Source organism: Lepidochelys kempii, chromosome 14, assembly GCF_965140285.1.
Source record: "Lepidochelys kempii isolate rLepKem1 chromosome 14, rLepKem1.hap1, whole genome shotgun sequence".
NCBI lineage: Eukaryota > Metazoa > Chordata > Testudines > Cheloniidae > Lepidochelys > Lepidochelys kempii.
Genome location: NC_136393.1, coordinates 22,816,792 through 22,840,366, shown reverse-complemented (window position 1 = coordinate 22,840,366; position 23,575 = coordinate 22,816,792). Strand labels below are relative to the sequence as shown.

The 23,575-nt window shown below is 42.7% G+C and overlaps 1 protein-coding gene across 4 annotated transcripts in view; it reads right to left on the bottom strand.

The window, feature by feature from the left end:
* Nucleotides 1–23,575, bottom strand: part of STX8 (syntaxin 8) — a 175,618-nt gene that overhangs the window by 4,361 nt on the left and 147,682 nt on the right. Inside the window, exons 8-9 of one of the 4 annotated variants that reach the window (XR_012154742.2) lie at nucleotides 15,608–15,831; nucleotides 13,938–14,638 (exon numbers count right to left, since the gene is read on the bottom strand). The exons of 1 other annotated variant lie outside the window; for it this stretch is intronic. Coding sequence is in view for 2 of the 3 variants with exons in the window: in XM_073310277.2 (XP_073166378.1) it covers nucleotides 12,179–12,279 (101 nt within the window). In the remaining variant the exon portion in view is untranslated. Of the gene's footprint in view, nucleotides 1–12,137; nucleotides 12,280–13,937; nucleotides 15,832–23,575 lie in introns of those variants that run through there. 2 more of the 4 variants (XM_073310277.2, XM_073310279.2) reach the window with 2 other exon arrangements.

Here is a 23,575-nt window from a genome sequence, read left to right as displayed (position 1 = left end):
ACTGAGGACTTGTCTACACTGTGCATTAGTCTGCACTACAGGAGTGTAAAATCTAGTGTGCACTAGAGTGTCGTGCACTAACTGTACCCTGCTGACACACATTCCAAGTTCCCTAGTGCATGTTAATGTAGATATTCCAGTGATGGATGCTAAACATGAGCACAGATATAGGTAGAGAGAGATATTTGTTTTTCCTCTGTTAAAGGAGAAAGAATAGTGCATTTAACCAAACCAATTAACCTGTAAACTTGTACTTTGACCATTAACTTTCAAAGGCACCAGATGAAATTTAGAATATGATACATTTTAACCATGTTTGAACTCAGTCTCCATTTTTAAAATGTACTGTACATTTTGGGGTGTTTCTCTCTGACGGCATGGTTAGGAGTGAACGATGCTGCTGGAATTGGGAGAAATAAGGCATGTAATTATAGTGAGACACTTTGCCTATCCAATATGTTTTTGCGCTGTCGGAAAAAGTTTTAGAAGGTCAAAATCCTCAGTGCAGTTTTGATGTAACTGAATTCAGAGATTTTAGCAATTAAGAGACAACTGAGATTGGTTTCTTGCAAAATACTCTACAGGTATGAATTAGTAAGGATACAAACTAAAATTAATTGGACATAACTATTCTGTGATAACTCCCAAGTAAATGTGTTTATCAACAGAATTATTATACAGCAGGATTTCAGGAAAGCAGAGGATTAATCAAAATGTTGCCAACATGCAATAGGAGCATGACCAGGAGATTTAAAAGAAAGTGAAATACAATAGCAGCAGAGCATGATGAAAAATAAAAAAAATAAGTTTTGCGCCTTGAAGGAAACTGGTATACATAAAGTTAGGAGTTTTGTTTGGAAACACTAAAGTAAGCAGCAGATGACCATGTGCATCATCAACAAATACTTTTAAGCCTATATGGAGTAGACGATTACAAGGATATGGATTTATAAAGTTGTTTTGTGCCCACTAAATTGCAAAATGTGTGACATGCTTTCATAAATAATCTCATTGACACGATTTGACAGTAATTACGCACTCTAGATTCTCTGCCTGTTGGGCTTTTCTTGCTTCAGTACTGTGAAGTGTAAACATCCCATCACTAAGGAACATCTCAAAGAAAGTTCACATGAAAAACTCAGTGATGAGGTAAGCAGGACTTACAGAGAATGGAAGAAACAACAGATGCATATGTGACTAGTATGAGATATGCTGATGCAGACCTTCGTTTAACAAGCTTACAAAGAGGAGAAGGTGAGAAATGCAAGTAATAATCTGCATATAATCAATGGAACAAATCAGCAAACATGAACCACTGGACAATGGACAGCTATTTTGTAGTTCCTTAGTCTGATGAATTTAGAACATGGATGCTGCTGAAGGTTAGCCAATCCTAGAGATGTAGGGAATCCAGAATGCTCTCTCTCAACATGCGCTCTGTCTAAATCTCGCAGCCATTAGCGAGGGGAAATGCTACGCTACAAGACTAAGCTTTTGAATCTCCACCAAAACAGGAGCTCCAGTTGTATTTTGGACAGCACACAAACTGGATCCACCAGGATGCTCACCCATCCAAGAGGGGCAAGGATGAATTGAATACTACATGTGCTGAATATCAGGGGAGCGAGCGGGTTCACAGGTACTAACAGACCATAACCTGTGGGCTGTGAGCTGATAACTCTTTGCTAGCATGCCAGGCACAGCTACAGAAAACACCAGCCTGTCCTTCCTTCACTAGTGACTGAACTACGGGGTCCTTCTCCCCACTCTTTACTACTCCACCTAGGGAGTGAAGATCCCCTTCACCCTTGGGAAACATACCCACTTCCCACACACAGCCCCAGAGCAGGTGAAGGTTCGCTCAGGAACCCCTCACTTCCCAGACTACAGGCGAGGGGAGTGCATCATCCTGGCAACGGCACCCCGGCTCCTGGGAGAGCAGACTGCGGAGCAGGAGTCAAAACTAATGACAAGTTGGGAGACCCCTCTGCACCTCAGCCTCTCTTTTCATGAGGCAGCCTCATGCCCCATGGAAGCCCTTCACCTGGAGTGCACTGAGATGCACCCTGGGGCATCTCAGAAACAGAGTTTGAGACAGTGGCAGCAGGAGTGTTTCGGTCCCACTATAGAAGGTCAGGGGAAGAACAAGCATAGCTTGCTGCCACTTTGTAGAGACAGGGAAAGCCCCATGAAGACTAAAGTTCTTTCTGTGGTAGGAGAGGCAAGGAGGAGGGCAGTTATGTCACTGTCCTGCCTTCCTCCCTCCTCCCCCCCCCCCGAAAAAACTTCTGTAGGGAGCACTTGCGTCAGTTGGTAGATGCTATGAAGATAGTAAGTAAGTGGGGGTTTGGGAAACTGGAGGCAACTGTGATTCATTCTGGTATGGTTTATGATTAGGATAATCTTGCACTGATACACTGTCTTTAACCTAACACACTTAGAGAGATATAGAACCAATACATAGGAATCACTTCATCCACCACTGAAATGCAGCCACCTCTGGGATGAAACTAGGCAACTGTTTAACAGCACACACGCAAGCACCACAAAAAGCATCTGCAAGGAGGCTAATATCTGTTCCATCTGAAATTGTAGGAGGAATTTCAAGAAGGAATGTGATGGGATTTAGCGGGACATTTTAACATGCTACTTGTACGTAGAGCTGACTGAAATGAAAATTTTTTCATAATTCTTTCAGTAATGGGTGTATAAAAATTTCAAAATATTTTTAAAAACTGAAAGAAGCCATATTAAATTGGGTCCTTTTTGAACCCTTTAATATGGAAACAATTTCAATGTGTTTTTGTGAAAATAGTTTTTTGGACCAGCTCTACCCCACTGATGACTATGATCAGATATTAACAAGCAGCAGTCAGGGCTGTCCATCTTTTTCAGAGGAGCAAACCCTTAGCAGTACAGAGACACCTGCTGATCCAGCACCAATGCCAAAGGGTGAAAGACACTGAGTGAAATCTCAGCACCTCCTCTGAAGAGTCCCATTCTACGATACACTTTGGTTAGTTTGTGAGAGCTCATGTCCTGAGCTGAAAAGTGGACCAGGCTGCAGGGCCTGTTTGTACATGTAACTTTACAACATCCACGCAAGAGTTTCAAGTATGCTGGAAAGATGAGTAAAGAAATACCAGCTAGAGAGCAGAATGAGACCATACAATTATTTTCCCCATTTATAACCTAATCAGGATTTAGCGCTACCCTCCCCCTACAGAGCAGTTTGTCTTATTCAGTAAACGACATTGTAATCTGTCTTAAAAATGATAATGAACCACATTAGTTTCACCGGCAAATGCCTACTGCCAGCCAAAGCCAAGAATCACTCGTCAAGAATCTCCGTTACTCCTGCTGCCTTTTGGAATGGAAGCTATGGGAGCGCCTGAGGCCAAATGTTCACCATTTCTTTAGAGTACTTCTAATTCTTAATAGTAATGATGGTCTGAACTTAGTAGAAGTTTCTGCACAAGAGCACAACTTGATGAAGAGACAGCTTTTCACATTGGACATATAAAACGCACCCAATTGTTGCTTGTCAAGTCAATGTTTAATGCCCATTTTCTGGCATGCCAATATTTACTGTGAAATATCCACTTATTGTGCTGAATATAGCTCCTGGGAAGTTGAGCGTGTTTAGAGTCTGGCAGCAATTCAAGAGCCTTTGAAAAGGCATTCAGGAACTCTGTCATAAATATGTCTTGTTTTGACAACTCCCTCTTGAATAAATGTCAAAAATTTTCTGGTCTGCTTCTATCAGACTATTGATTTACCATTAAAAGTCACTCCATACCTGCTGTATACCGACTACTTACATTTAATATGGTACCAATTAGGACATACAGTAATAAGCTTCTAAAAGGGGACATATAACGTTACTGGCTACATGCAAAAGTTTCAACAATCTGAGGAATATGCTGGATAGACAGTGTGGAAAACATAGCATTACATTAAGGATATTTCTCTTCAGTGTATCATTTGCAAGCAAGAAGCAATTAATTTCATTTCTATAATGAAAAGGCATTTGCTTTGTAGCTGAAAAGCTTTTCTTGTTCACCCTGCATGCAAGCCGCACAACTCACTCTGAGTCTAGATCCAGAGGAGGGATGTCTTTGGGACCCTGACTATATATAGCAACAGCAATGGAAGCTTCCCCACAACCACGCCATCAATCTGCCTCAGCTAAATGGGAGTGAATATTGGTATAAAAAACTGCAAGACCCCCAGTTCATTTCACATAGCTACCTTATGGCAATGGGATAAGTCACTACCAAGCTGCTTCAGATACAAACAAGTGATGGCAGTCGGAATGCCTTGGCATATCTGACCCAGTCCCCTGAGCCACCTACTCCCTTATCAGTTTGACATTCTTGAAGTTAGGAGCTGGTGCTGACACATCTGCGGACACTAGAAGGAGCGGATAAGTTACTCTTGAATGGCTCTGCCCTTGGCTTTCTTAGAGGTCCCAGGGCATAGTGTTGGATAACTGTCCTCCAGCCCAGGCAGCTCTCAAGCATTTTCAATGCACGGTTCCATTCTGTCACCATTCTTGCTCAACACAGCCATGGGGCTGTCAGGAGAGCTAATGAGGGAACAGGTTTTATAGTGTCTACAGTACAAAGATGGCGCCCAGCTCCATCTCTCCATCTCACCCCACCCATTGTGTGCAGCTGAGAGAATTACCCACTGCCAAACAGAAAATGGGGTTCAGCTGGCTGAGCCACAGCTCAGGTAAGAATGCCATAAGGTTCACATGCAAGCAGAAACAAGACGACATGAAAGAATATAGTGAGGGCAGAACGTTTGCTGCTTGTTTCTCAGGCTTGCAACTTGAGGGTCATCTTAGATCACAGCTGATTCTGTACCTCCCGGTAGGAGGACCTCCCAAGAACAACTTTTACCATGTGAGCTCAGCACAAAGGTTGCACCCTCTCCTTTAGGATGGAGGCTTCCCAAGGCCTTTACCACTTGAGGCCGGATTGTTGTAATGTGCTTTAAATGGGGCTGCACCTTAAGGCTAGCTAGAAACTGCAGCTAGTGCAGATTGCAGCTACTGGCGTATTAAAGCGTTTCACTCAAGAGAACACACTACACTTGTGCTCTGTGCAACTGATTTCTGGTGAAATTTAAAGGACTAGTTTTGACCTACGCAAACCCAAAGGGCTTGGGCCCTAAAAGGTCTGAAACCCTTTCTCCAGCCCCCAAGGTGATACCATGGTCCCTGCAAATATCTGACGCTCTTGATCTCACCATGCCTGATTTTCAACCATGGAATTTGCCACTCCCCCTCGGTTTGGCAAATCCAGGTTTGGGGCTGAGAGGCTCATCTGTTTTTTTTAGGAGAAAGATGGTGAGAGAGGGACCAGGGGGCACTGGACGCAGCTGAGAGGGGATAAGGGAGGGAGAGTGAGAACTCTACTGTGAAAGTCCTTTTATGGTCACTTTAACCTGCTAAGTTCTGAAGCATATTCATAACCCGTGTTCTGCACACAGAGCACTGATGGCACCTTTAGAATCAGGGAGAAATAAATAAAAGCATATGGCAAGGATAGGCTCTCCCCCTCTTACAGATGGCTCATGTCCACCACTTTGCATTTGAATTCACAGTCTGGGGGTACTAAAGAATCATACCGCTGCTGTGACCAGGAATGCTTTTTTCTTCTTTTCCACACCATAGCAGCTGTGGGAAACACCTCTTTCAGATGTGAACTTGACTAAGCAATCCATGCCTTTGTCACTTGGAGTGGTGTGATGAACTCTGCAAGGGTTAAAAGCCAGCTGGAAACTGAACTTGATGCCAAATTGGACCACCCATTTTGTAAGCTGTGTGGGTTTTGGTTTGATTTTTTTGTACATCAAGAACACAGGAAACTAGGGTTCAGTGCTGTGCACTAGCTGCCTGCTGGTTTTCTGGATGGAATTTCAGGTGCTCAGTTCAACCTAAAAAGCCCTAGATGGTTTAGGACCTGCCTACGTAAGAGGTAATTCTCCACCGGTTCCATAGTTGTGGTTAACATGGGTACTCAGGGAGGGGACTCCAGCTCAACAGAGTATTCCCCATGAGAAGCCCTCAGCTGTGGAACTATCTTATGCCCTTGACTCAAAGTAGCCCAGGTGTGCAGACCTTTGGGGATCCCTGCAAGGCTCTTTTTTGCTTTTGTGGTGATCATTTATGGAGGAGGTGGTTTGGTGGAGAGAACCTTGCCATTGCGAGTGGAGCCTTGTTTGAGGTTTTCTGATGTTTTGCTGCTGGTTTAGGTGTATTATTATTCTCAATTACATCAAAAGTACCTAGAAGAGTAGATTGGTGCCTCTTTTGTGTCATTATGCAGTGAAGTAAAAACAATAAAAATATCACATAATGACTTTAAAGAGCCTGGTGTAGCATTACATTATCTGGATATATAATGCGACCCATGCCAAGAAAATTATATCTCTGCAGAACTGTGTACCCAGAGTTTAGGAATAAGTCCTCAGATCTATCACAAATGACATGGAGTGCTAACTTATAAACACAGTATTTGCTTTACGGAGGGGAAAGCAGGGAAGAGGAATTTTCAAGGAGAGACTTTAGCGTCACTGCTGCCTTCTTTGTGAACTTCTTTTTAATGTCCCAGTTTAAGGAAAAATACCTTACCTGATTTTTAATTAAGTTAATTTTTCAGTGTTGCCAGGTATATGGCAAACAAATCTGTTAAAAACCCTTTATCTTCAAGACATCAGAGAACCAACTTGGAAGGCTATGAATTCAATTTATACACCAAAGTCACTAGTTTTATATGGCAAACAACCTAACAAATCCATCTTTCCTTCATATTCCCTAAATAAATCACAACCCCACGCTCCCCCCCCATCCCAAAAGCCATAAAACCTTTCAGTCTATATTTTTCTGTTTTAACGTGAGACAGGGTATTCAATTTGTATTGCATTAAGAACCACTTTAGTATAAATCCCACACTATTAAGCTGGCTTGCATGTAAATACACTCCCTGATTGCTACACCTGCATCATTTGAAACACATCCTCTAGAGGCCTGCTCTTTATTAATTTTGTGACAGCCAAACTACCCCCCTCCCCCCAGTGTGATATGTCTGTGTAAAAGTCTGCAATTTCACATTATCCTACACCCCCACCCATCCGAAGAAACCTACACACTTTATTGCTTTTGACCTTCTTTTTAACAGGTATGACTTGAGAAATTTAATGTTACAATTGTACTTCTCAACTCTGACACCAAAATCATTGGCAATCCTCCAACAAATCAAGCACAGACTTTGGGAACAGCTAATAAAGGCTCAGAGAGCCATATGTTTCATCGGGTCTAAAGAAAAATGAATACGTCTGAAAGAAGCTGAGCGCCCTGAGAACATTTGCATTTGGAGGAAAGCAAAAGCTAGGTCACTATGCGATATGAAAATATTACAAGTTATCAAATTTGGAGTTACACATAAAGCTCCATATTAACGGACAATCTTATCAAAAGCCTTAATGATCTGAGTGCAAACATGAGAGGTTTTGTGTTTCTTTGTAACAATCCCTCAATCCATCTTGTTAAACGTATGACTGAAATAGTGCCCTTGCTCTTCCTTTTTGCCACGTAGCATTGGAAGTCAGCTGTAGTACCATAGTGGATGCTTGGTCACAATAAAGTCTTACAATTACCATTAATACCATCATTTGCCATCAGGGCCTGAACATGTGTTAGTATTTACTACCAAGTGCTGACTGCTGGCAAAGGAAATAAAGTGAGGGATGAATCAAAAGCAAAAGAAAGAATGAGATGGGAATTCATATATGTCAGAGTCAGAAGAAGTGTGCAGTGAGTTTAAATCCAAAATGTTTAGTGTCTCCACAATCAAATAATCTCCAGAGTTTATGGTCCCAAACCACATGCACACCCCAACGGAATGAAAGGAAATGAGATAAGTGTTCCCCCTAAGCTATCATTGTTCTATCTCAATTCATTTTTGGAGCTATTTTTTAAATCTGTTGCTACTTTTCTAAAAACGAAATCAATGCCAGAGGGTGTACTCAACTATTTCCAAGTGGAATTTCAAAGACTTTCCAAGCTCTTTCAGGAAAATTTGTTTTTTAATATCCAACTTCAAATTATCTGTGATAGAAGATTACTTCACTGAGGATAGTTATAGCATTCTAAATACCAGAAGCTTTTCTCTTTATAGTTTCCAAATACCTCTTTTGTCCTTACAAAACACTCTGGTTTATATCTTTTCTAAGGTACACACTTTTCTAAGGTATGTTGGCAATGACTAGAGTGGTTGAGGTCTATTGCTTTAAAACAATATGGAAGCATGACTTAACCGATTACTGTACATCTATGTAGACACCAAGTCAGCAACCAGTTACATGGGAAGGCAGGTATTTGAGAGGGTAAAGAATGAACGGAAGGTTCTCCAAACGTTTTAAAGAAGGATGGGTGCATCTTATCTCCATTATACAGATAGCATGTCTGTGCTCTAGTTGCCCTAAGTGATTTGTCTAAGGCTATGGCTACCCTACGAAGCTTTTAGCGACACAGCTGAGCCACTACAGCTGTGCTGCTAAAAGGCGCACAGTGTGGCTGCTGTTTGTCAGCAGGTGAGAGCTCTCCAACCAACAAAAAAAGTCCACCCCCCAGGAGCGGCAGTTTTGGAAGTTTTGGAACCGCCTTCCAAGGGAAGCAGTTGGGGCAAAAGACCTATCTGGCTTCAAGATTAAACTCTATAAGTTTATGGAGGAGATGGTATGATGGGATAACATGATTTTGGCAATTAATTGATCTTTAAATATTCATGGTAAATAGGCCCAATGGCCTGTGATGGGATGTTAGATGGGGTGGGATCTGAGTTATTACAGAGAATTCTTTCCTGGGTATCTGCCTGGTGAATCTTGCCCCTATGCTCAGGGTTCAGCTGATCACCATATTTGGGGTCGGGAAAGAATTTTCCTCCAGGGCAGATTGGAAGAGGCCCTGGAGGTTTTTCGCCTTCCTCTTTAGCATGGGGACATGTCACTTGCTGGAGGATTCTCTGCTCCTTAAAGTCTTTAAACCATGGTTTGAGGACTTCAATAGCTCAGACATAGGTGAGAGGTTTTTCGCAGGAGTGGGTGGGTGAGATTCTGTGGCCTGCGTTGTGCAGGAGGTCAGAGTAGATGATCATAATGGTCCCTTCTGACCTTAATATGTATGAATCTATGAATCTTTGTTGGAAGGAAAGCGCTCCTTCCACCGATAAAGCGCTATTCACGCCAGCGCTTTTTGTCAGTAAAACTTTTGTCGTTTGGGGTGTGTGTGTTTTTTTGTTTTTTTTTTAAACACCCCTGAATGACAAAAGTTGCGCAGACAAAGTGCCAGTGTAGACAAAGCCTAAGAAACACAGAAAAGGCAGAGAGAGAACTGGGAATAAAATCTATTAGTCCCGATTTCCAGGCAAGTCTGCTGGATAGAGAACGTGGAGCCAGATCTGGTTAACCTGAACTATTATCCACTTTTTATAAACAATACAAATTAGTTCATAGCACAGTCATAGAAGCAGCATTTCCACTTACCTTTTTTCAAACAAACATTACTGGATTACTGCAGCTTCAGTGAAGCACATTAAAACAATTGATATCGAGGCAATTAGCTGTCTGAATTACCCCTACCTCCGTATGAGTGCAAAACAAATGAAACATTTTTAGACAATTCATCACTGCCCAAATACATACTGGGTGTAGATTTACTAGTAAAAATGGTATAAGCTTTTTCTAGCCATTCAAAGACATAAACATCACTTATAAACACTTTTGTTATTCCCACCTAATATTGCGCTCATATTTCAGCGGAGAGCTCTGACAGGTGATAACTACTACACAATTGTGTGTTTAATTTTCTATACTTTTGTTGAGACGCCAGCTGATTACAGTATACAAGAAAGCTACTTTGGGGCAGGAGCCATCCTTTTGTTGGGTCTCTCCAGCACAGTGGAGTCCTGGTCTGTGATTGGAGCTCCAAGGTAGTTCCACAATACAAATAATAATAATAAAAACTAACAATGTAAACACACAGGTTTCCCCTAAGAGTCAGTTTGGGTGTTTTTCACACATCACCTGTTTTCTGGGTGGAGTTGGCAACATCCTCTCCTCTGTCTGATGCCTTGTATTGATGTCGGTTCTATAGGAAGCATCAGATAGGAGATGTTTGTATATAAGGTCACCAAGATCTCATCAAGCGAGAAGCTGGAAACATTCAAATGCTTTTTCCTTTTGTTCTCCGTAAAGTGACTTCATAGGCTTTCCTTGTCCATCCCCACATTGCTATCATCAACCTATTTCCAACCCAAAAGGTCATCAGCTGACACAGTTACTGGATTTTCAGATGTGGCTTGTTTTTTCTTTTTTTTAAAACACACACATTTTCCAATTTTCCCCCTTGCAGCTGCCTTTCCCTTACATGAGTGAGACCTGGATGTAAGACGGGTCAAGTGACGTGCTGCATTTCTGAATAACTGCGTTATACTTTGGAACGGGACTCCTAAAGGTTTGAGAAACTCACAATCCTGCACTAAGTTTTACCAGAAGGAAAAAACCCAACCCAAACTAAACCAGCCACGCTGGATAACAAGGGAAGAAAATCTCCTCTGTACCTGCGACACTGAAGGTGAAATTTGCCCCCTGCACAAGGAGCTAGCACAGGGCCTGGACACCACTTACATCCCTCTTAGCCCCTCAAAACAGTGCCTAAATGGTACACAGGCCTCCCCTGCTCAGGGGTATTTTACCCCTTCAGAACATAAAAGCTGATTATAGAGCTAACAAGGAGAGATTCTCTATGAACGTCTACACTTCGGGCCAAACTGAGATGCAGGTCTAAGGGAGTCTGAATTGGTTTACGCTTTCTTCCAGACTCCTCACAGCTTAAGATACAGTAACATAGGGTCAGTCAGACTTGCACCTCACAAGGTGCCAGAAGACGGGGTGGGTCAGGGAAAAAACAAAACAAAACAGGGGAGGGAGGGTTAAGAAAGAGTGAGCTTTACTGTAACTTACTGCTTTTCATGCACTCTGGTAGTCAACTTCCCTGTGACTCTTGTGCTCTCACAGTTGCCAATATAGGACACATTTGTCAGGGACAATTAGTTTAATAGGCTGGGGCATGGGGGCCGAGAGGCTCCCAAGTGCAGAAGGGTCATGTGGACGATCGGGTGAATTTTAGGCCATTTTCTTAGGAGGGAAAGGAAAAAAAGCAGAAATAATCCTAAAGTTCAGCACAACACAGTGCTCCAGCTGCTTACTTGCAAAACTCTCTTGTGAAAACGTTACTGCTCCTCATTCTGCTCCTCACACTGAAGGGACTTTTCTCCCTGCACTGGCATGATCACAGGCCTCCCACCAGGTCCTCACGGCTAGGTGGCACTCATCCTTATATGGGAAGGGGGGGGGAGGGGCTTCCCGCAAGGGGAGGCAGCCAGCAGGGGGCACTGAGGAGCAGAGAGAGGTAAGCAGAGCAGCACTCCAGCAATTTGCCTACCTGCTGCCCCAGGGCAGCACTCCTTCTCTGGCACACCCTTCCTTGCGTGCACACATCCACACACCCTCTCAAGCTCAGACCCTGCCACCCTCACAGACAGTTTCCTCACTCTGCTGCCTTGTTCCCTCCAGCACAGTAACTACAGCCGAGGCCAGCAGGGGGGATTGCAAGTGATTTTCCGGGAGACAGAGTGGAGCACCACTGAGATGCTAGTTCTTTTCCTGGAGTGTGGAGCAGGCAGCTGTGGAGGACCTAGGCCAGGGAAGTGCTGGCACTCCACTCCTCCCTCTAGTATGAAAAAAACAGTGATTACCCTCCTTGCTAGGCTAGAGCTGCCTGGAGCAGACGGGGCAGCCGAGTGGGGAGCATACCTGCCAATGACCCTAGAGTGCTGGCTGGGATACCAAGAGCCTGGGATGGGTGTTCAATCCCAGCTAAACCAGGACTGTTGGCAGATGTGACTTCAGGCCCCTCAGCGTACGAGTTACACCAGCAGGGCTTTCCTTCCTTACAGTCCATCTCAGTGAGCCAAAAAACACCAAGGGCATAAATGACACATCAATAAGCAGATGAGCACTGGAGCCTAAGGGATCCTTACTGGGCCTAAATTGGGGTCACTTACCCAATGAGGATTCTGCAAGGGTAGAGGTACGTTACATCCGCTTAGACACCAGCCCCAAATTGATATTTCATTGTAAGAGCCATGAGAAAAGATGCACGTCTTCCTCTGTGTGTCACACTGTGCTGAGCATGCCAGTCAAGCTCTTAGTAACAGATTAAAACAGGGAAAACAAACAAAGGTGGGGAAATGGCGTCAGTCAATATACCTCACAAAGCTTCCACTGCTACGTTTCACAAGCTAATGCAGTGGCAACGCAGGGCATGCTGTTATTGCCAATTTATGCAACAGCATCAAGGGTACTTACGGGTGTGGGTGAAGGGGGACAATTACACAAGCTTGGGCTGCCATGCCTGCTGCATGTGATAGCAGTTACAAGCACTTCTAGGCTTTTTAAAGCATGTCTGAACATCTGAATGGAGACAAATTGATTGAAAAATATGGTTTTCACCACCTCAATTGCATGGAATAAAGCAGCAGGGCGCTGGCTAACATGCCCATGTCATGACACATGGCATGTGTGGAAGGGAAGAAAGCAGAAGGAAATATGGACAATGATAGAGTTGGCCAGAAGTGACAATTCTGTTTCGTGGTAACTTTCAAGGTTTCCAAATCTGTTTTTGTTCTGCACTGGAACAACTCAAAACCTTCCCAACATTTCCATGAAAACAAAACTGGCTGATATATCTGGTTTTGGATGCGAGCATGTGCTCTCTCTCTCCTGGTGGTTAGGGCACTAGCCAGGGGCGTGGGAAACAGGTTCAAGTCTCTTCTCAGACTTATTCTAAGCGATATAGGATGAAAAACTGCTCTGCATGTAGCGCAGACCTGGGTTCAGGCTTTTAAGTGCCTCAGTCACTTTTGAAACTGGGACTTAGGTTCTCAAAATCACTTAGGGCCAGATTAAATACCTTTACAAACCTGACACTTAGGCACTTTTCAAAATGGTATCCCTAGCCAATGGGACTTAAGTCACGGGGGAATAGGAGCTTTTGAAAATGGGACAGGCTTTGAAGGCACTTCATTTCTTTTTTAAACTCATAATGGCTGAGTTTTACATACAGACAACAAAACTTCCAGTGTCTCCATCAGAGGAGGATGGGGAGTGGAAAAGGAAGAGAGAATATTTAATGATTAGTTCCTTATGGTTCTTACATTCTTGAAGCATATTTCTTGCACTCCCTGGAACACTTGTGCATTCTTGATTGCAAGATGGCAATAAGCGACTTCCTTTAAAAGCATAGTCTTTTATTGGAATACTAAAAATACCCTGAGAGCCAAGTTTGCTTAGCTCTCACTCTTTCTTGGAGACGCACCATCATCCCAACGTGTTACATTTCAAAGACAGCAATAAACATTTCAGCATGGTCTGTTCAATTCACTTCATAATATTGTGCATTTCTATTATAGCCCCACTAGCACCATAAATCACCTGTGCACAGATTAAGCATGAGAAATTCCAGCTCAAAAGGAGTGTGGATTTTTCTTTTAAAAAAATTAGAAATGGGTGAAAAATACAGTCAAAAATGGAAGGACTCTGGCAACCTCAAATATGGAGCTACTAGCAGGACCCATAAAATGGCAAATGCACAAGTACGCAGCACTGCTCCAGAATATCTGTGTGAGGTAAACCTACCAGAAAGGAAAATACTCTTTGAGGTACTGCATGGAGAAAGATTCATATGTTTATAATGTCTAAACAAACATTGCAGAAGAGGATTAATTACATACAGCACATCTAAACTGGTTACACACATCCACTTCTGCATAACTTTCTTTCTTTCTTTCTTTATTCTCTCAAGGCCTGCATTACTGTTGGATTGTTACACCCTTCAGTTGCCTCCCTTTGCAATTTCCCAGGGTCTGAAGCAGAAACGTACATTTTCTGGTGCACCGAATATAAAGCTAGAGTAGCTGAAACATCATCTGTGTTACTATGTCAGCTCTGGGAGAATGAATTTTTCCTTTAGAAGTGGCTGTGTGGCTATGGTTGAGAACTAGATGGTGGAGTGGAGACAGGGTGACCAGATGTTTTGATTTTATAGGGACAGTCCCTGTATTTGGAGCTTTTCTTATATAGGCACCAATTACACCCCCACACCCTGTCCCGATTTTTCACACTTGCTATCTGGACACCCTAAGTGGAGATGTGTTCTGGCTTCCACCTCCGACTTCAAGATGTAGTGCAGATGGGACAAATTATTTTTTTCCCCTCCCTCAGGGATTTCAGAAGTGTATGGTAAACTAAATTGTGTTAGTAATTGTGCTTAGTTCTGCTCATGTTTATAGCTAGACATGCCCACTCTCTCACTTCTTTTTGTCTGCCTACTGCTGTCACATGCAGTAAGATTTCTGCAGAGAGCTAGTTCTGTGGAACGTGAAATGCACTTGGCATTAGTTCTGTTTACCACCAACCCCTCTCTCTCCTTGATGAACTCACAGGAAAACACACACACTTTCTAGAACTCTTACCCCTTGGCTGGGTCTCTCATGCAGCAGAGAACCTGTATAAAGAACCAATGGTTATTTTCTGGTAGCTCTGTTTACAAAAGTTTATTTTATAAAATGAGGTATCAACAAAATGTACGATGTGGAAGAGTCTGGTACACAAATAGCAGGATGCTGTGGCCTAACGGAGGAAGGGCTCCTTTGGAGCTGGGGACTGCAAGATACATCCTAATCTGGGTCACAATATTCACATTCAGGCTCAGCACAAGCATTAACTGACTTCAGTGCGACTACACCTGTGCTTAAAGTAACACGCATGTGTAAGTACCTTCCTGAACTGGGGCCTTAAAAGGAAGAAAGATAGTTTTCTGGATAAGGCACTGGACTGGGCACTTATTCTTGGATCAATATCTGGTTCTGCCCCAGACTCTGGTGGAGATTTGGAACAAGTCACTCAATCTCTCTGGCCTCAATTTCTCCATGTGTAGAATAGAGATAATAGCACCTTAGCTCACAAGAAGGTTAAGGGAGTAAATTCACAAGTGACTAACAGACACTCAGATGCCACAGTAATGGGAGCCATTTATGTATCCTCTAGCGAGCCCACCCAACAGCCAGCTGGCCTGGTGGTCAGGCCTACAGTTCTCTATCTGCTTGTTCTGGAGGGGGCCCTGCCAGGGCATACACAGCAAGCCTCAGTCCCTCTTGCATCCCCCTTCTTCTCCCCTTTGGGTTCTGTCATGATGCGGAGGAAGCAGGAGGGGGAGCAGGCCCAACCACTCCACTGGCTCCTGACTTAGGGCCCAAAGGGGTGTTGCAGTGTGCAGACCACTCACCGCTCCACCCAAGTTACACTCCCCTGGGACACTTCCTACCAGGCTGTGGCACCTCTATTGGGAGCACGGTCACATTCCTAGTAGAATCAGCTTAGCCTGCCAGGGGACAATGACCTATTCTTCGGGGCCTCTTGTGGGTTTCCAACTCAAAACGGGGGATACGGGTCACTGCTTCCAGTGTGGCCTTACCCATGTTGTAGTCACTCTTCCAACAGCTCCAGGATCAGCCTCACTTTCTGGTGCAGTCTGTAACTCCTTTGCCTCAGGCCCTACCTGGACCCTTTTAAACTGTCCCTCCACATGGAGCATGCCCTGTAGTTCCTTAGAGGCAGGGCCTCCCTAGCCCAGTACTGCCCCATGCCTTGCTCTGGTTTATTGTGGGGCCTGTGAACCCCATCACAGGACGAAATATCCTATGGAAACAAAGATAGCCATTTACCTTATTATGAGAGATACTGTGTCACATTTCCCTCTTCCTATTACATGATCTCATGGACAGAAGGATGATAAACACAAAGCTTTCCAGGTCTATCGCTCCGGGCATTTACTACTGGGTGAAGCACTTCCTGCTCTGCACAGCCCTATAGGGTAAGAATCCCCATTGACTTACTGAATCTGTTCATGCTAGTAGTACTATGCCCAGTAGTCAGCAATTACAGTATCAGGCCTTAGTCCTATGGAGACGTATGCAAGTAAGTCAATTTACTCACGTGAGCACTCCCATGCACCTTGTGTTTAAGTGTGTGCAGCCTCAGACTCTTAGTTTGTGCTCCTGGAGGTAGTGCCAAACACATGGAAGTCTTTGCATTCTTGTTTTTATAAGGGTGATGTCTCATCCAATACTAGTACATGACCTATGGGTTAGGAGGCCTAGTGTATCCTCTATTACTCTCTGCCAAGTGTTCACTCCCAGTCCAATAAGACTTGAACAGACGAGTAGTGTGATTTTTTTTTTTAAAGATTTTTTTTCCCTCTAGTATCCAAACTGATTCATTTCAGACACCATTCCCTCACTTTTCATTTCAGCAAGGCTAAAAGAAATGAACTGATCATGCCAACTCGGCTCCGGCAGCTGTTGAACTGAATGTAGCAAAGCCTACGCCTTATCTTTATGAACTTTCAGTTGTGTTAGGCTTTGTATTTTTAAATCAAATGCCACACTTTTCATAGTGAGGAAAATCTGAGGGCCCTCCTCTCCACGGACAAGAGAGTTCCTTTTGTACTTTACGTTTTCATTCAGTAAAAACTACTGTTTCTTCAGTTTCTAGTAATTTCACTAAATACAGTGAGGAGACATGCATGTTGCATATAAGCCTAATAGCACAGCACACCTTCCTTAAGAAAAATTTTCTATAAAATATACATTGAGATCAATTCCTTCATAAGCTGTTGTAAGGCAAGTAAATGTTATTTTAAGTGCTTAACAGTCACAAGTCTACTTGTGTAGTACTTTATATTCTGATTTCACAACTGATACAAGGTGTTCTGAGAGGGGAAGTTTGTTTTTTTTATAATACTTTAAAAAAAAATCAAAACCTGTTCTAACCATCTGCTGCAGTACAGTCAAGGAGCACCTGCATAAAGTTTTTCTAGACAATGCTACAGTGTTCCTAGGTTTCATGCCTTAAGCATTTAGTAGTTTTATATGAAATTTTATGAGCATCGAGTAGAACAGAAACATGCATAATCCTTCCAATGCATGCTCAATCTCACACAGGCATGGAGCTATTGGGATGATGTTTTTCTCAACTATTTTAGGAAGACTTAAACAGTAGATGGACCTGGATAAGGTTAACACTCAAGTGGAGAAATATTTATCATCTCACAAATATGATGGTGGAAACAACTGCAACACATCTTTCACCATGGTCCTCAGAAATTTAAATACAATTAACCCACTGCTAAGAAACCTCAAAAGAGGTTATATACTAAATTGGGTAAGTAAAAGGTTTCCCCCTAACTTTTGCTGAAACATATCTTTAGTACCTGTACATTTGCTGATATATAAATATGGCACTTTTGTTGAGAAAAATGTTTTAATAAATAATTCAAACACGAACAATATTCTTAGAAACATGATCACCCTTTGGCAATCCAAACCAACCAGAGCATCTAAATACTGCAGAAAACAGCAATTAAATATTTATTATTAATGCCACTTACAGCTGTTAAGAAACGACCGTTATAAAAGTGCCAATGGAAACAACAGACCGGGTAAGACATAAGATATTTCAGAAATAGCCTCTAGCCAACAAACACAGAATTGTGATGAGCAATTACGTTCAAATTGCACAATCGTTGTTTAAAAAGTCTATGGGTAACTGAGTCTGAAGAACAGAAAGGCTGATAAAATACCACAGTTCAGTAGCAATTTAAAAACCCTTGTTCATGTAGACCAAGCAGGGAATTCAGTCCTTCCTGAACTCCTGAAGTAATCTAACTGTTAACAGAAGTTTCTACAAAATAAATAAAAAAATTGCATTTGTCAGAGCCCACACACATACAGAACTTTGATTCCTAAATGCTAGTGCACAACACATAATTTTGGTTTTGGAAGACCGCTTTGTCTCCTGTGTTGGGGTGGCTAATTTTTTTTTAAGGCCGTCTTGAATGGTGCCAAAACGTTATAATTTATGCAAGTACATTACAAGAGGTTTGCTCTCATTTTGCAAAAATGAAGTACAAAAAAAGACAGAAAATTCTCACATTATTTCATCTCAATACTTTCCTAACCTTTGCTAAGTTTACAGAACTATAGTTCTCTGCCTTTGCCATCACATATGACAACTATAAGCTGCCACAGCAGCTGCAAAATAAATGCCTTTAAAGGAAATAAAGAAATAATTGCATTAAGGACAAAGAGCAGGGGAAAAAAAACCTGACTGGGTGACATGAGTAATGCAGGGCTGAACTGGACGTACCCCTGGGACTGAATGTGGTGTTTGTTACAGATCAATCCAGGGTAACCCCTCTATACTCACCGACTACTGGAGACTTTTGTTCCTAACAGAGAAGGGTAGTAAAAACAGAAGGGGAATTGGGAGAACCCGCACATGGAAATAAGGTTTGAAACCATGTCCTCATATATACTGTACCGTGTTCTCATGCCCTGAAACGTGTCCACCTTTTTGAACTCTTTATAGTGTTACTCTTTAGATAGTGCCAGAGTTACGGATGGAGGCTCACAAAAAAGAAGTCTGTATAGTGAATGCACCCGTTGTAAGACAAAAATTGATCCGTACAAAATATTTTGATGTGAAATTAAATTGCTTATCTTACTATACTGAGTTTTCCCTTGAATCTAGTGCTGTAGTAATGTTTTCATAGTTTATTCCCCTTACACCTCTAGGAAGAAAAATAGTAAAGAGGCATATAAATCGTTGTGGCTCATTTGTCTGAATTTTACCGCTTCCCCTGAATTTAGGGCATTCCACATGCTTTCCCAGTACCACTGTTTTGATAGTATTACCAGAAGTGTCCCTTATTAATCACCTTGCCACTAAAAGGTCTCTCTGGAGCATTTGCTTATTATAGACTTTTTCAATATGTTTCAGTTTACTCTTAATTCGTTAAAAGCTCAGCAAAGACGAATACATTCAAAACTAACTTCTGCCACCACAGAACTCAAAAAGAGAGAGGAGGTTTTTCCTATTACCTATGTTTATTTAGACAATCCCACGCAGTTTTCCTCCACTCCCCAAATATCAGAGAATTGCTGGATTATGCCTTGTCTTGGTCTAGAAATATGTCTACACATTTAAGGATTTGTAGCTAGGAATGTTTCCTTTTAAGGCGACATTAAAATGAATGAAATACCTTCCTGGATATTACTATTTGAGTCAGGATGTTTGGAAGAAATTCTTTATTGGCTCCATCCTGCAAGGTATAGAGATCTATGGGACCATTCACATACTTAAACATGTGCTTCAATGCTTTGCTGGATCAAGGATAAAGTATCACAACCCGGCAGAATAGAGCCTTTACGGGGTACAATGCATCTCCAAATGTTATGGAACTGCAGCTTGTGGGTTCTTCTGGTTCATTATAACTAGGACATTTGAGACCAACTGGTTACTAACTGCAGTGACAAAGCACTGCAAAGCAAGATTTTCCCACTAAACGAAAATTCGATGTTGTACATACTGTTCACTCATTGGTCTTCCTTTCATACATCAGTGGCTGATGTTACAAACTAAATACCTCAGCAGGTAGGGAGGGATGAAGAAAAGATGAAAACATCTAGGTTGTTAAGCTGATGATTGAGCAGCAGTGAGTGGAGCACAGATCTACGCATGTCCTGTGTTTGATGATCACCTGGTTCTCACTTGGTGGGCCAGCAATGATTAGAAGCGCTATGTAGACAGTATACTAAGGAAAGGACTACACTTAGAATCATAGAACCATAGGGTTAGAAGGGGCCACAAGGGTCATCAAGTCTAACCCTCCTGCAGAGATGCAGAATTTGTTGTGTCTAAACCATCCAAGACAGATGACTATCCAGCCTCCTTTTGAAAACCTCCAGTGAATAAGCTTCCACAACCTCCCTAGGCAGTCTGATCCATTGTCCTACTGTTCTTATAGTTAGGAAGTTTTTCCCGAAATGTAATCTAAATCGGCTATGCTGTCGATTGAACCCATTGCCTCTTGTCCTACCCTCTGTGGCAAAACAGAACAACTTTTTTCCATCTTTTTTATGGATCCTTTCCAGTTTCTCTACATCCTTTCTGTACACTGGTGACCAAAATTAGACACTACTCCAGCTGAGGCCTAACCAGCATTGAGTAGAGCGGTACTATCACCTCCCCTGACTGGCATGCTATGCCTCTGAGAATGCAACCTAAAATTGTGTTTGCTTTTTTTTGCAACAGCAACACATTGCTGACTCATGTTGAGGTTGTGATCCTCCACAACTCCCAGATCCTTCTCAGCAGTGCTGCGGCCAAGCCAGTTATCCCACATTCTGTATTTGTGCATTTGTTTTTCCTTCCTTAAGTGTAGCACCTCACATTTGTCTTTGTTGAATTTCATCTTGTTGTCTATAGGCCAGTTCTCCAATTTATCAAGATCCCTCTGAATTTTAGCTCTGTCATCCAAAGTGTTGGCAACCCCCCAGCTTTGTGTCATCTGCAAACTTGATCAGTATGCTCTCTATGCCTACATCCAAGTCATTAATAAAGATGTTAAACAACTCCAGACCCTGAACAGATCCATGTGGAACCCCACTTGATACCTCCCTCCAATATGACATCATTCCATTAATAGTTACTTCTTTGTTTGTGGTGGTTTAACCAATTATGGATCCACTTAATGGTAGTTCTGTCAAGCCCGCATTTCTCCAGCTTACTTATCAGAATGCCATGTGGAACTGCGTTCAGACACTGCACACCCAGCTAGCATGGGTATAAATAGCAGTGTAGACGGTGAGGCACTGCTTAGGTATGTACCCTACACGGCTCTCTACACACCCAACAGTACCTCCCACATCTATACTGCTCTTTTTAGCAGTGTAGTGTCCCACTGTCTCCCCCCGACAGACCCTTTCCCCAATACAGTGAAAGACACTAGCAGCGGGGAGAGGTTCCAGCAGCTCCCCTTACCAAAGTCCTTCCCTGCTGCAGGGAAAGACTTTGGCAGTGGGGAAAGGCTCTGGCATCCCCACTGCCTCACCCTGCCAGATCTTTTCGCTGCTGCATACAGCTACACACTGCAGTGAATCCAGACACAGGCTGCCTTTTGCAGGAGCATGTAGCTACATGGACCCTACACACTGTTGCAATTGTACACAAGGGCTTAAGACTAATCATGTGGGTGGTGGTGGGAGTGCCTTGTGCTGCTTAACAGCAGCCCCTCTCTGCTGCTTTAATATCTTGTGTTAGTGAGTTCCACAGGTTAATTGCAGTACATACTGCATTACCAGTTTCAAATGTGTTGTTTTTCAGGTCAGAAGAGTGGTGACTGCAATATGGGACCTTAAAGGAATCCGGGGACCTACTCCACCCCAGGAAATATACGCTGAATATCAAAGTTTCAAGTAATTGAACAAATACGGTGTTTTGCTTTGTATAACAGTCAAAAAGATCACTAGTGCTACCACTGAAAAAGTAATGTTGTTTACATGACTTCTAGGAGGACTCCTATCTGCAGAGCAGTAACTCAAGCCAGATGGTGCAAGTCTGCAGAAGTTTCACATATAAAACCAACACTAAAAGTCTTTTCAAATGGAAAAAAAAACAGATCCCCTTCATTCATTCTTATAAAGGTGTGTGTCAAACTGTAAAATGATGGTTTTTTATTCTTGTCTTCAATCAGATTATACAAAGATGCATTTTAAAATTATACTTCAGATTTATCATTCCTCTGTTATAATCTATATCACCTGTGGGTGTGTTTTATTACTGTTAATCGAGCCACCTTTAAGGACAGGACACTATGAAAAGACCCTGTGCTGTCTGGGGCACTGATCCAACAAGCAGATCTGCGTGGCCTGACCCAGGCATCCATGTGGAGCCCTACTGATGTCAGCTGGGCCTCACATAGGTACAAGGGTCTGCCCAGCTGGATTTACATTCAGAATCAAGGCTCAGGGGCCAGATCTAAAGCCCTTTGAAGTCAATGTAAAAAAACAGATCGCCTTCGATGGGCTTTGGGTCAAGAATGACATGATCCAAACTGACACGGTGCTCAATATTCAGATGAGGTGACTGAAGGGAGCCAGGGGACTTCTACAATGTGGCTTCTGACAGCTCGTTAATAGTGGAATGCAGTTTGTCCAACAGGTCCTGCTCCAGCTCAATCATGCTGGCACCTTTAGTCCGTGCAGGCTACACGCTGTATTAAAGATATGGGCAGCTGCAGATTGCCTGATTTTACTTTTTCTAGGTGCAGCCTGTGGGACTGCAGTAAGGTGCTGATGCTGCCCTGAAAGGGGCAACCTCCGATTTAAGACAAGCCATGGAACATCAATGCTCTTTAAATAAAATCCACATTTATCCAAAGCTTCCCCTCTCTTTGCTCCAATTACATTTTTTCTCTTTAATAAAGGTTTGGGTGTGGCAGTTAGTTTGCTTCCTAACAGCAATCATTTTTAAATTCTCTATGGGGGTTTTAAAGACTTTGAGAAGAGATGTTTAGTAAGATCAACTGCCAAGAAACATCTCCCAGTTAACTTCCTTTGGTCCCAAGTCAGTAGGTGACATTAGCACAGCAGATTCTATCTGCAAATCCAAATTTCTAAAAAGAGACAGACAGTTTTCCCGCCCAGATCAGTGGTTCTCGGCATTTACCATTGTGGGCCACATACGCAGCCCTCTATGGGTTACGTGGGCCTTATCTGCACAATATATATATTATCTGTATGGCCCCGAGGATGTCACATGGGCCGCAGCTGTGTGCTGATTGGGCCCCAAGTGGCCATGGGTTAAGAACCACTACCACAGACTGGTTTCAGAGTAACAGCCATGTTAGTCTGTATTCGCAAAAAGAAAAGGAGTACTTGTGGCACCTTAGAAACTAACCAATTTATTTGAGCATAAGCTTTCGTGAGCTACAGCTCACTTCATCGGATGCATACTGTGGAAAATACAGAAGATGTTTTTATACACACAAATCATGAAAAAATGGGTGTTAATCACTACAAAAGGTTTTCTCTCCCCACACCCCACTCTCCTGCTGATAATAGCTTATATAAAGTGATCACTCTCCTTACAGACTGATTTTGATAGGGAAAACATCCTAAGCAAGGCAAAACATTTTTTAACATTTTAGCTTTCGAAACACATGGTGTGGCCTATAATACTATTCACAGTAAAGGATGATTTTAAGTCCCCTTCCTCACTTAACTTGCCAGTGAACATGGGAAACCATTAGTTCAAGCTGCTACAATTAACTCACAACTTCCCCTTCAAAGCTTGCACAATTTGGAGCTGCTTGGCATGCAAACAACCCGGGAGACTCATTTTCATTGCAATGTGAAAGGAGGGGTAAATTACTGAGTTAAGTAGATTATTGGGGAAGAAGTCACACTCAGCAACCTTCTGAGATGATTAGACCCTGGGAAATTCATATTGCAAATCCCTAGGCCCTGACAATGCACATTCATTACCAGTTTCTGGACAATCTGCAATCAAGAACTTCTCTGGCAGCATTAAACACCCCTCT